The sequence below is a fragment of the Citrus clementina genome, unplaced genomic scaffold (assembly GCF_000493195.1).
Source record: "Citrus clementina cultivar Clemenules unplaced genomic scaffold, Citrus_clementina_v1.0 scaffold_8, whole genome shotgun sequence".
Lineage (NCBI taxonomy): Eukaryota > Viridiplantae > Streptophyta > Magnoliopsida > Sapindales > Rutaceae > Citrus > Citrus x clementina.
In genome coordinates, this window is record NW_006262022.1 from 13,607,915 (window position 1) to 13,621,552 (window position 13,638).

Here is a 13,638-nt window from a genome sequence, read left to right on the forward strand (position 1 = left end):
AGAGCCCCATAGGTCCTTACCACAAATGAGGTAAATTTTAAATAATTTTTAGAGAATGAGGTGGGGAATGAGAGAAAAATAATTTTCAAATTCTTAATTGGGTGAGATTTGGTTTTGTACTCCACCCATCCCCACCTCAATCTCCATTATATATAAATATTTTTTAATTTTTATTCAATAATTTTTATTTTGTCAATTATGATGTTGGTTAATAATTTTTTTTTTACCTAATATCGGTAGGTTATAATTAAAAGAAAATCATACATTATAATTTTTATTCAATCCTAAAATATTGTTATACTTTCTTTTTTCTCTCAAGCACTGATCTTTTCAAATATTTTTTAATTTTAATATTATTTTAGATACTGTTTCAAACTTTTAAATTTTTTAAATAATTTAAATATTTTATAATGTAGTAATAATTTTATTTAAATCTTTAATTTTTAATTTACTAAAATTATTTATCCATAGTTAATCATTCTACATATAGAAATTTTCCATTTTCATCTTATTAAATGTATTTAAGGATGAAATAGAAAATAGAAGTAAAAATTTTAATGAGATCTTTTTCCTTCCCGAATTCCCTTCCTGCCGAAGCACTTTGTGTCCAAAAGCAACCACTTTTAAGTCACTTTGAGTTCCCGCCAGATGTCGAGTAATGATTAGTCCAAACCGAATGAAATGAACTTCCTTGCAGTTTCGACCTTCCTCGGCACCAAAAGCTGACGTTCAAAATCAGAAACGCTGACTTCAACTCACAAGAAAAAAGAAATAAAACAAGAAAAAGGAAATCTTTGCAGTCAATTGGTCTGATTCTGATGGCGGATCGAGGGTCGTACGCTCTGGCTCCTCGACTAGGTCAGCTTTCTCTTTACATAATTTCGATTTGATTGAGAGTAGAATCAATCGGTTATTTTTGGTTCGCTATAAAAATGAAATCATTTATATGTTAAAATATTTTATTATTTTTTTAGGAAATTACTGAATAATTAATTATAGGCGTAGATAGATCAGAGAATTATTGCTATAGTTAAGATGGAGCAGGAAATTACTGTATGTATCTTTGAGTTATTGACTTAGAATTTAGGTTTATCAGTTCCCAAATCTGTCCCTATTAGCGGATTCAGCAGTTAGCATTGATTCAATTGTCAATCAGAAGAATAAACATGAATGGAACCTAATAGACCTTAGTTATCTGATGATTTTTCAAAAATGGAATGTAAGTTTTTTATCTTTTTTTAATTGGTAAACTAGCAGTTGAAATGTTCCCATGTGCATTCAGATTTTGTTGATTTTATTAAGATATTATGAAAAGAAAGACAATGACTCATGAAATCTCTCTCTGTCACATCACGCGTGTTGGTACAGAATTATGTACATGATTCCTCTAATTCGGACATAGTTGATCTTGTGAGAATGGTATCCAGTTTCTTCATGCGTAATTATTAATCTTGATTGTGGGCTACGGCCATATCTTTTATGTGGACTGACATATTTATGTTTGGTGTGTAGATATGCAACAATTGCAAATGGAAGCTCAACATAGATGGTTGCGGCCTGCTGAAATTTGTGAAATCCTTTGTAATTATCAGAAATTCCATATTGCTTCAGAGCCTCCAAGCAGGCCACCAAGTATGCTTTTTGCAAATAATAACAAAGCACTAGATTTATTTTACATTAATTTTGCAATCTTACGGTGCATAGTAAAACATGAACTTTCACATATGTCCTAGTTAATTGCCTTTGGATGCTTTTGAATGCTTATTTGGTTTTTTTTTTTATTGATTTTGGTATTGCACCATATTAAACATTTAATTTCCTCATACTCAATCCACTTTTCGGTAGTCACTGCTGCCAAGAAGCAAACTTATACTTATATTCTATGAAGCATTAACGTAAATTTGTACATAGCTGTGTCTTCGAAACATTGTCTAGGCTGTCTAAGATTGTGCTTGTTATGTATATGCATGTTGTCCCTTATCCTATTTAAAACGTGGATTTAAGAACAAATATCTCTAGTTGCTCATGTTTTGGAGATGATAACCTTTGCAAGACTTTTGCTGTCAGTAGTTTGCAGCATCTCCAATTACATATACATCTCGTTTCCGTCCATATGATTCATATGACTTTCTATACAAAGGCCTAAACTTAGTGAAAACAGCCGGCATTTAGTGATTCAGAACTATAATGCTGATCCTTCTTAGTTTTTTAATAACTTGTTCGTTATAGCCTGTTTCTTTGGATTTTTTTCTGACATGTTAATTAACAGTTCACTTTTTCCAACCTTTCCACCTTGCCAGAAAAAAAAAAAAAAAAAAGAATCATGTCATCTGCCATTGTCAATACTCTTGGAAATGTGGTTTCTTCTTATTCTTCATTTCAGAGCTGCAAGCTGTAAACTTCAAACTTATATTGTGATTTTGATTCATCTTATATCCCTATTATTATTATTATTATTATTTTATTTTTTATTTTTTATTTTTTATTTTTTATTTTTTTTGGTTGGGTGGTTGGCGGTGTTGCTTTAGTTTATTGAATGCCTTACTCATGATCTCCTTATTTTGCTTCTTCCATCATTCTCCTTCTGGGGACTATGCAAAGCCTTTTTCCAAGACAATTTGATTATGTAGCAGGCCCTGTAATTTGTAAGCTTGGTTAAAAATGATATTTGGTACTATTTTATATAGTATAATATTTTATTCCTTCATCTATTAAACATTGATGTACTTCAAAGTTGGTATTCATGAATTGATATGTCGAAATTCCATATAATGTTCTATTGTTCTATACTTTGAAGACAATAAATTTGAAAGAGGGCATAAGTACCAACTTTTATATACTGCTTTGTTCAATGGTGCTTGAAGAATATTTTTCCTCTACATAGGCTGGATACTTTTTATTTTATTTCCTGTGATACTTTATAATGCTCAAATGTTCTTACCTTAGTGGATTTCTATATATATAGATACAGAGGCTTGTATAATATTACAATATATTCCTAACATGTGCATATGATGTCCCTACGTCAGTTTTCTCAAACAAAATTTACAATGGATATTTGCTTCACAAATTGTGAGTTACTATTTGAAAATATAAGCTAGGGCTTTTTTTTTTTTTTTTTTTGTATACATTTATTGTTTTACTATAATTTCAAAAACTACAGAATTCTACTTGATAGAGTGAATTGGGCCCTTTTCAAATATTATTTTGTGAACCTTAGCCATGATTTCAGAAATACTGTGTTTTTAAAATTCATTGGAGGGAAAAGTGTGCTTGCGAGATTTTAATTTCTGGATTGAATTTTATGATATTGTTAGATTCATAGGACGAGAGACTGTAATATTTTGGCTCCTAAGTTCTTGCTTGTGTGAAATATTCAAAACTGGCCTAACCAACATCATCTTCACACCTGAAAGTAGAACAAATTGAATATAACTTTTTGATGGGAAAAAGAACAGTTTTTCTTGGCTTCTTGTTTATTGATTCATAGAACGTCAAGACATCAGCTCTGGATGGGATGAAGATTACTGTTTCTGCAAATAACATTCAATTTCTTTGATCTTCATGGTGACCTCTTGAACTTAAATTTCAAACATATTTTTAGCATTGGAGAACTTAAAACTGATGGAAATTTTCATTGTGGTTGCTCCTACACTTTGTTTTTTATTCTCTCTCTACCTTTCTGATTTTTTGTAGTGCAAAAGGTTTGAGATCAATTTGGTAAATATGTCTTCTTACTTAAGATAGGAGCACAAGTAGATCAAATTTTTCTTTCTGCCCGGACACAAATCAAAAGCCAGGTCATATATTTGGACTATGGATTTAAATGTTCTTGTTTGTTGATGATATTTTGCATCCCTGTTCTCCTCTTACACTGCCTCTTATGCATCATCTTTTATTCTCTGTAGTAATTGTTATCACCTGATAATTGAAAACATATGGATATAAAATCCTTTTTATCATTTTTTTTTTTTGGGAATTATTGGGTTTACCTTTGGACTCTGGATTTAATGTTGTTAATTCTTGTGATATTTTGATATTTCTTTCCCGCTTATACACTTTATATCAATTTTTCAGATAGCTTGTGCTATTTCATTGTGAAATCCCAAATTTGAAACTTTTAAAATTTGATTTCGTGTATTGTTGCATTGCTTGTTGGTGAACACCTATAAGTCACTTTCCTGCTTTGAAACATGATCTATTCCAATGTTTTGGGAAGGACATGCATTCTACCTCGCTAGGGGGTTCGCTTTTTCCTTTTTGAACCAAAAGGTGTTGAGATATTTTTCGGAAGGATGGGCATAATTTGGAGGGAAGAAGAAAAAGATGGAAAGACTGTAAGGGAAGCTCATGAAAAATTAAAGGTAAGATTGCACTTAGCTTGTATCTGGGTTGTGCAGGTGTTGGATTAAGACTTTGTTTGGTACTGTGATGCTGTGGCATAAAAACTACAGTTGCTATGAGATGCACACTCTAGTTGTGTAATAAAGGCTGCTATTGTTTGGAAAATATGATTTCTAAAGCTTGGAAAACAATAATTTTGACAAAATATTAAGATCAATATACGTTATTCATCAAAAAACTGTTGGGTAAAATTATTTTAGCTTCCAAACCATAATTGCAAGTGTTTTATCAGACACTTTACAGCTATAGTGTAAAAGCCACAGTTGGAAGACAACACCAAACGGACCTAAGGCTCTGTAGCAATTGCACATATTCTGCATCTATGTTATGTCTTATTAACTCTTCTTACCTGACTGCATTTTTCTTCTTATTATTTTTTTATTTTTGTTCTGTCTAAAAATTTATTCAAATATAATAAACTGAGAGTTTGAGAGACAAATTGTTTAAGCAATTATAGGTTGGAAGTGTTGATGTGTTACACTGCTATTATGCCCACGGAGAAGATAATGAAAATTTCCAAAGGCGCTGCTATTGGATGCTTGAACAGTAAGTGAACTTATCATTGCTATCGTCAACTTTCTTTTGAGTTTCTGAACTACTTTTGATGTCCTGGAAGTTGTTGAGACTACCAAAAGCTATAGTCAAATGAAGCTAGGGCTGACGTGATTATACCTTAGTATTTCTTCATGTTAAAAGGTTTCTGTTGTACCATCTTTGCTGTTTACAAGAATGTTTGTGGAGAAAGCCTTAAATCTGAAACCGAAGTAAATATTCATAGAGTGGAGAAAACTGAACTGAAAAGTTATTGTTTAGGATTTTGGCTTGTGGGACAATGTGTAATATAGAAACCTAATCAGTTAATTCGTTCTTGTGAGGATTTCAAACTTATTGGGTTCTTTTGTTTCATGAAATCTGTGATTGAACCAATCATCATAGAAACTCAGTTCAACTAAACGTAGTGGTTGGTGGGGTTTGGTTTAACCTTTCAATCAGTATGTTTAAGCCAGGTTTATATGTTCAATTAGACATCTATTTGATTGAAATATTTTTCTCTATTCGTGCTGGTCCTTACAAGCTTGTCAAATCTTGCAGGGATTTGATGCACATAGTTTTTGTCCACTACTTAGAAGTTCAGGTATTCTCACTGATCTTCTTAATGCTTATGTATTATTATTTTTATTTTTCCGAATCATTCAGCATAACCTTTGCATGGCATCCTAAATGAAAAGGTAAAAGGGAAACCCATTGGTCTGTCCTATCATTCTTTCCACTAACATTGTTTAGTAATTTAGGTTAAGAACAAATGTGGAGAAGCAACTCCTCTTGATTTAGTTAGTGTTGACTGGACACAGAATTGAAATCTTTTCTAATTCTCAAACTCTCATTGGCCTGATTCTGGCAAGTGGAAAACATGTAAAGTTAGGTTGAGGTTGGTTAGGTTGACTTTGTTAACGTCATATCAAGGTAGAGGTGAATAACTTTTGCTCCAGTTTGAACATGTTTAATTTAATGGCTCAGGGATCTCAACTGTGATAAAATCTTCAAAGTTTTTATTTGAATTTTTCTAATCTGCACCAGTGGTCACCCTGTCAGAGCACCAAAATGCCTCAAAAGACTATTGTGTAACAGAACTCTTAGTTAATACCAATGAATGATCTAACGTTGAAGAATACCCTTTCCTAAATTAGAAAGTTGTTATTTCATTGTTGGCATCTAGGTCTAGGTCTTTGTTCCCAAGAATATACTTCTTCTCAGAGCAAGCCATTGATGTGGCATCCCCAAAATTATGGAGAAGTCAATATTGTAATAAGTTTTTACAATCATTTATGGGATTGATTACTTCCTGCATTTATTAAAGATTAGTATTCATATAATATGACCTTAGAGATGTTCTCCCATTGAAGTTGCCAACAACAGCAAGCAAATATTCTTTTTGGAAAAAAACTTCAGATATTATATGACCCATCCAAGCAGATGTTTTTCCTTTGTCTTTCTCTCTCTTTTCTATTTGTAATTTCTGGGGTTAGCATCCTTTCGATTGTATTTCTGTAAATGAAATTAAAGTCTTCTACAGTAGCATTACCATTTATAATATGAAATACTTTAATTTACCTATCTTATCTGTCCCATCAGGGTAATAAGTCAAATGTTGGAGATAGGGAGAGTAATGAAGTTACATCAAATCCTGGAAAGCATAGCTCTTTGACTTTTAGCTTTCCTGGTAATCGTACCAAAGCACCCTCAGGCATTACGGATTCCACAAGCCCAACCAGCACTCTGACATTATCATGTGAAGATGCTGATTCTGGTATTTCCTGCTTCTGATTTATTTTATGTTTTTCATCTTTTGCTCAACCAATGAAATTCTCTATGCTGCACTTGACAGAACTTTATCTTGTGAACTGATGAATGTCAAATGGGATTTTGATGAACTTGGCTATTCATTCAGCTTATGTGTCTTTTATCTTGCAATATACAGGATATGATGCAGAGGATAGTCATCAAGCAAGTTCCAGAGCCCACTTATATTATGAGTTACCACAGATGGGGAATGGTCCTAGAATGGAAAAGATGGATTCTGGCCTTTCATATTCTTATTTTCTGAGTCCCAGTTCTGGTACCTTCGTTTTCTATGATTACATATTATTTCATTTTGAGTTCCTTTTTGGCTTATATTTGAATTATGAAATGCTGGAAACTAGCTTTTAGATGATGTAGCACTCAAATCTAAAATACAATTGGGGACTTTTGCGAGGTTGCCCTGAAGTTCGGTCATCAATTCCTGGCGATTATGTTTCACATGCTGGACATATACCTAATGATAATCAGGATCTTATGATTGAGTGTCAAAAAGCACTTGGTCTAGCATCCTGGGAAGAGGTCTTGGAACATTGCTCTGGGGAAAATGATAATGTACCTCCTCATGCTAAATTGGAAAGCAACGTTCAGAAAGAAAATATCTTTGATGGTGAACTTTTATCGAGGGAGACTTCTGAAGAGAATTCTGGAAGTTCTCTGCCAGTCCAATTCAATTGGCAGGTACTTACACTTTATCTTTTTAAACTACTAAATGTCTGAAATTAAATGGAATTGGTGACTTTTGAGATTTCAGACCTACTGATAGCAAGTTCTTGTCATTTGTTAAAGCTGCAGGTCACTTTTGGTATTTATTTTCACAACTGTTGAGTTTAAAAAACAGGAAATGTTTTTTGACTAAAAGCCTTGGATTAGCTGTTTCTAGAAATAGTTTGTAAGACAACTAATCTTGAACCTGTTTTCAGGAACAAGTATTTGTTGTTATCAGAATTACTTTTAAACTGTGAAATATTGAACTCTGGCTTTTGCCCCTTCTATCTAAATGTATATCTACTTTAAAACAACAAGAAATCTGTTCTCTTAACTTTATTTTCCTAATAATGCAAAACAAAAGAACTCTGGCAAACCGCTATGAGTTACTCGAGGATTATTTTCACTGCCAAAATTCACGTCTATTGCCTTGCTAGTGTGAGAATTTTGCGCTAAAATTTGTTTCCAGATTGTTGAGGAGTTTTGAAAAGACTAGGGTAGTAACTTTTTCTTCAATGTCTGCATCACTATGGCTACTTATGTTAAAACTTTAAGCTTATATTCCTTTATTAAATGACATTGAGATCTAATTTGTTATTTCAAATATCAACATATATATATTCTCAGTTAGTTGCTTCTAAATTCTAACTTTATATCTTTTACCTAGATTCCATTGGCAGATAATTCCTCACACTTTTTAAAAAGTATCATGGACCTGTCTAGAGATTTGGAGCCAGCTTATGATCTAGGTGATGGGTTATTTGAGCAAAGAACTCATGATGCATGTTTACTTGGTGCTCCCGAACCATTTTGTGCTTTTCTGGATCAGCAAAATGAACTGCCCGTTCAGAACAACCTCCAGATGCAGCAGAGAGATGTGGAATCTCATTCTCAAACAAAATCAAATTCTGAGAGTGAAATACATGGAGAAGGAACTATCAATTTTTCTTTCTCTGTCAAACAGAAGTTATTGAATGGAGAAGGCAATTTAGAAAAAGTTGACAGCTTCTCACGTTGGATGAGCAAAGAACTTGAAGAGGTTGATAATTTGCATGTGCAATCCTCTGGTATTCAATGGAGCACTGAGGAATGCGGAAATGTAGTGGATGATTCCTCATTGAGCCCCTCTCTCTCCCAGGATCAACTATTTAGCATAATTGATTTCTCACCAAAATGGACCTACACAGATCCAGAAATTGAGGTATTTAATAATTTGTTCTCTCCAAAATAGAATTGTTTCGGTAGTTCTGTGGCTATTAAGCAGTAAATTCATTGTTTTCTTCGTTTTTTATTATTAAAAGGACTAAAAAAATAATGCTCTGGCTATGTTAATGGGGGATATTTCATTTTCAACTTACATCTATCATGAATCATCTCTTTTCCACTAAATTATAATGTTGTGTAATCCTCCTGCTTCACAAACATTGTTGAATTTGTTAGTTTTTTTTTTTTTTATTTCCTTTTTTTTAGAGAGTTTTGCCTTTTTGACTTATTAAATTGTGAAGGTCGCTTCTTGAATTCTAGTTTGGGATGATTCTTGAATTCTGAAATTGTTACTATTTTTATTGAAGGAGGAGAGGACAGAATTTGTTTGTACCTTAATTCTTTTTCATTTATCATACAACAGGTTATGGTCACTGGAATGTTTTTGAAGAGTCACCAGGAGGTGACGAAATTTAAGTGGTCATGTATGTTTGCAGAAGTGGAGGTTCCAGCAGAGGTATTAGCAGATGGGGTTCTCTGTTGCCGTATCCCTCCTCACGCAGTTGGACGAGTCCCATTTTACATAACGTGTTCTAACAGGTTAGCATGTAGTGAAGTGCGTGAATTTGACTATATAGTGGGCTCTGTTAAAGATGCGGATATTTCAGACATCTATGGTAGTAGCACAAGTGAATCATTTCTTCATTTGCGACTTGAGAGGATCCTATCTATGAGATCTTCTCCTCAAAATCATCTATCTGAAGGTCTATGTGAGAAGCAAAAACTAATCAGCAAAATTATTCAATTAAAAGAGGAAGAGGAAAGCTACCACATGGTAGAGGCAAACCCTGAGAAGAATTTGTCACAGCATGTGGAAAAGTATCAGATCCTTCAGAAGATTATGAAAGAGAAGCTGTACTCATGGCTTCTTCGTAAAGTATGTGAAGATGGTAAAGGGCCTTGCATTTTAGATGATGAGGGGCAAGGTGTACTGCACTTAGCTGCTTCTCTTGGTTATGATTGGGCCATAAAACCCACTGTAACAGCTGGAGTTAGTATTAATTTCCGTGACCTGAGTGGGTGGACTGCCCTTCATTGGGCTGCATATTGTGGCAGGCAAGGAGTTCTAAGTTTGATTTTTTTTCTAATTTGTGTTAAATTCCAGGCTGAAGTTTGCATGATGTATCTAGTTATGATAACATTGGCGTAGACCCATAGGCCTTCCTAATTCCTAGCCAACCACTGAAAATATCTAAATTTTTGGTAATGCTATCTAAATTTTTGGTAATGCTATGTCTTGCTTATTTTTGTATAATGCAAGGGATCATTTAAAAATGAAATCTCAGGTATTCTGGAGGTCAATCAATGCATATCCCTCTGCACATGCCCCTAACTGTCCCTTGTCTCTCTTTCCTTATATACATTAACACATTCATGCACATAGAAACAATCATTCATACTAAAATTGTTTCTCGTGATTATAGCATAGTCCCTGACTTGAATTTTAATCAAATTCTGTGGTTGATTGTCATGCATATTAGATAGTGTTTATCATGCGTATTAGATATTGTTTTCATATTATTATGAACCAGTCTAAAACGTCTCAATATATAACCATATTAACAGCTTCAGTATCTGTGTAATTGCAGCATGAATCATTTATTAAAAGCTAACATCACAATCAGAAAAGCCTATGATTTTTTATTTTTATTAATTTCTTGGTTTTGCTTTAATCCTTGCTACTTTCAGAGAGAAGACTGTTGCTGTCCTTCTGTCCCTGGGTGCAGCTCCTGGTTTATTAACGGATCCATCTCCAGAATTTCCATTGTCTAGAACTCCTTCAGACCTAGCTTCTAGCAATGGACACAAAGGAATCTCGGGTTTTCTTGCGGAGTCTTCGTTAACCAGCCTTCTGTTATCCCTTAAAATGAACGATTCAGCAGACGATGGTGCCTTAGAAGATTCTATAGCTAAAGCTGTACAAACAGTTTCAGAGAAGACAGCTACTCCTGCTAATGATAATGATGAGTCAGATGTACTATCACTGAAGGATTCATTAACTGCCATCTGTAATGCTACTCAAGCTGCTGACCGTATACATCAAATTTTCAGGATGCAATCATTCCAGCGGAAGCAGTTAACTGAGTTTAATAATGAATTAGGTATATCATATGAGCATGCTCTTTCACTTGTGGCTGCTAAGTCACTCAGGCCTGTACAAGGTGATGGTCTAGCCCATTCTGCCGCTATACAGATCCAGAAGAAGTTTCGTGGTTGGAAGAAGAGGAAAGAATTCCTATTAATTAGGCAAAGGATTGTTAAAATTCAGGTTTATTGCCCATTTTCCTTCTTCAATTCTAGTATCTGTTCTCATTGAATTAGAATATCACCTGACTTAGATCCAGTTCACCTTGCCTGACAATTTATCATCCGGACAGAGAGAGTGATTAAGGGGATTGTCTGCTTCCTTTCAGATTTAGATCATTGTATAATAGCATTTATCAGTTTTTGGCTTAAGATAATAATCTAGGGTATGAACTGTCTCATTTTTTAAGTTGGTTGACTCGGTTGTTCTTTCTGGTGCACAAGTAATAATGTCATCATTCTTCTTTGAATAACCTTTTGCATTATCACTATGTTTACCTACCAAGAGAAAAGAAAGATAAAAATTGTGGACAGAGAGATTTGAAATTGAACTCTTGCCCTTTTCTTTTTTGGTCTTTCTAGTTTATTAATAACTAATATGAATGCTGACTTTAACTTTTGGTGTGAAGGCACATGTGAGAGGACATCAGGCAAGAAAAAAATATAGGCCAATCATCTGGTCAGTTGGAATCCTGGAAAAGGTCATTTTGCGCTGGAGACGTAAAGGCAGCGGTTTGCGTGGATTCCGACGTGATGCTCTCGGTATGAATCCTAATCCACAACATGTGCCATTGAAGGAAGACGATTATGATTTTTTAAAGGATGGAAGGAAACAAACTGAAGAAAGGTTGCAAAAGGCACTTGGCAGAGTGAAGTCCATGGTTCAGTATCCTGAGGCACGAGCTCAGTACCGTAGGTTGCTGACCGTTGTCGAAGGTTCCCGTGAAACCAAGGTATATGTTTTAAACTTTTCCAAGTTTTCTTTAATTAAACTTTCAGAGAAAACAGATTAGACACTTGATCATAGAAATTAGTTAAATATTTATTGGTCTTCCTAGACAAATTTTGTTCGTGTTCTTTGTTTGTCTTTGTGCTCAGAAGCAAAAGAAGTTTATTTAATGTTGGAAATGCACATTGAAAGGGGCAAGAAGTCCACAAAACAGGACAATAGATCCCTAAGCCCAAAAGCTACAATATCTCCGAGATAATAATTTTTGTGACTCCAACTAGACCATTGCTGCTTCCCAATTAATAAAAATAAAGAATAAAGACATTTTTGAACTACGGAATTTGAAAGATAGCTGTAGCTTCCATAAAACATATGCCTTTTTACCCCGACCTCAAATTTGTTTTCCTAGAGAACGGAGTATACTAGTTTATTGTGCTGCGCAAATTAAATTGAATGTCCTAAACAGCTTGGACCACAATTGGAAAGCAGCTGCTGATGAAAATAATAATAATAATAACAATAATTCTGTTGGTTATTAGCAGCCTTGCCCCAGTAAGTCATTTATTTTTGTCATGCTGCCGGTGTTCCTTGGTGTTGCACCCTGTATAGATGTTAACCAATGTGCTTTGTGTTAGAGATCTTTTAGGGTTTTACTGAATGTTTTGTGTAACCTTTGTAATTTACTGGTTTGAATATCAACAGTCATTGGAGCCAAATCAATGTCTTTTAAAACTATTCCAAATGCTGATAAATCTTTGCTTCAAAATAGTGACATTTTGGGATCTTGTCTTTCCTAAGCTCAAATTTCTGCCAGGACTTTAGTGGGCGTATTATATGTTCATTGCCTTTTGATATTTTGCATTGCTTGATGTAACTACTAGAATTTTATTCTGAAATGATATGGCTTTTTTATTCTAGTCAAACCCTGTATGAGCCTAATGCTTAAATTTGTTTATATTATCTTACAATAAATTTCAATGTAATATCCTTTGTTTCAACTTTTAGCAGGAGTCCAATATGGTTCCAAATGGCTTGGAAGATATAGCTGATGGAGACCTCGATCTGATTGATATTGACTCACTTTTGGATGATGACACCTTCATGTCTGTGGCATTTGAATGAGCCTGTAATTCACCAATTTTTACCTTCCTGTACATAGAAGGCCATCACCATTGCAGCTTTCAAAAGGTCCTAACTTTATTTTGTATGTATATATAGTATCTAATCAACATAGGAAATGATTTAAGATAGATTTAAGATCCCTGGTATCATCAATGGTACTGATAAATTGTTTTTATTTTCAGGTATCATAGTTCTTAATGTTATTGCATGCATTACCATAGTTAAAGAACAGAGATTGCATTTTTTTTCTGGCAGTTTGTCAGTATTAGTTTAATTTTCAAACTGCAATTCAGAGATATTGTAACTCCTGTGCAATACTGATATTAGAACTTAGTAGTGTGCATGTTTGATCATATTTTGGCTTCAAAATACTTTTACAAAAGTTGTCGACTAGGCTATAGCGCGTTTTTGTGTTTCTTTTTTTTTTTAAACGTTGGGGGGTGGGGGATCCTCGTTTTTTTAATTTTATTTTCTTCCCCTATTCTTTGACAGTGATCATGTCTGTCTTGAAAACAGAAAATCAACTCGTTTTTTATAAAAGTGCTGTTATTTTCCACAACGAAGAATTATTGGGAGTTGGGAAATGTGTAGCCATTGCAATCTTTTCAATAATTCTCAAAATGATTTTAAGGAAAATTAATTTCAGTCTACTTCAGAAAGTATGCCGATTGTCATTTATCATTTTTATTGAATAATTCATATAAGGAATATAAGAGTTTGAGTGAAGGCTTAGCTCAGGTGGTATGATG

General features: G+C 33.9%; 1 protein-coding gene and 1 long non-coding RNA gene across 5 annotated transcripts; both read left to right on the forward strand.

Moving 5' to 3' along the window:
- The first annotated feature begins 682 nt into the window (after nt 1-682).
- LOC18034575 lies at nt 683-4,236 on the forward strand. Its single transcript, XR_002904395.1, has 3 exons — nt 683-858; nt 1,513-3,567; nt 3,697-4,236. It is a non-coding gene; the product is annotated as an uncharacterized LOC18034575 (long non-coding RNA).
- A 38-nt stretch (nt 4,237-4,274) lies between these two features.
- On the forward strand, nt 4,275-13,242 carry LOC18034255 (calmodulin-binding transcription activator 2). 4 transcript variants are annotated; one of them, XM_024179966.1, is made up of 11 exons: nt 4,275-4,364; nt 4,862-4,950; nt 5,497-5,539; nt 6,538-6,712; nt 6,884-7,021; nt 7,160-7,443; nt 8,138-8,671; nt 9,098-9,789; nt 10,423-11,002; nt 11,448-11,771; nt 12,773-13,242. In XM_024179966.1, exons 1-11 carry the CDS (start codon nt 4,296-4,298, stop codon nt 12,887-12,889), a joined length of 3,045 nt encoding a protein of 1,014 aa, XP_024035734.1. In that variant the 5' UTR covers nt 4,275-4,295; the 3' UTR covers nt 12,890-13,242. The 4 variants fall into 4 exon arrangements, with proteins under 4 accessions (XP_024035734.1, XP_006423848.2, XP_024035735.1 ...); XM_006423785.2 differs by having other exon boundaries at nt 12,776-13,242; XM_024179967.1 differs by having other exon boundaries at nt 7,172-7,443.
- The last annotated feature ends 396 nt before the right edge of the window (nt 13,243-13,638 follow it).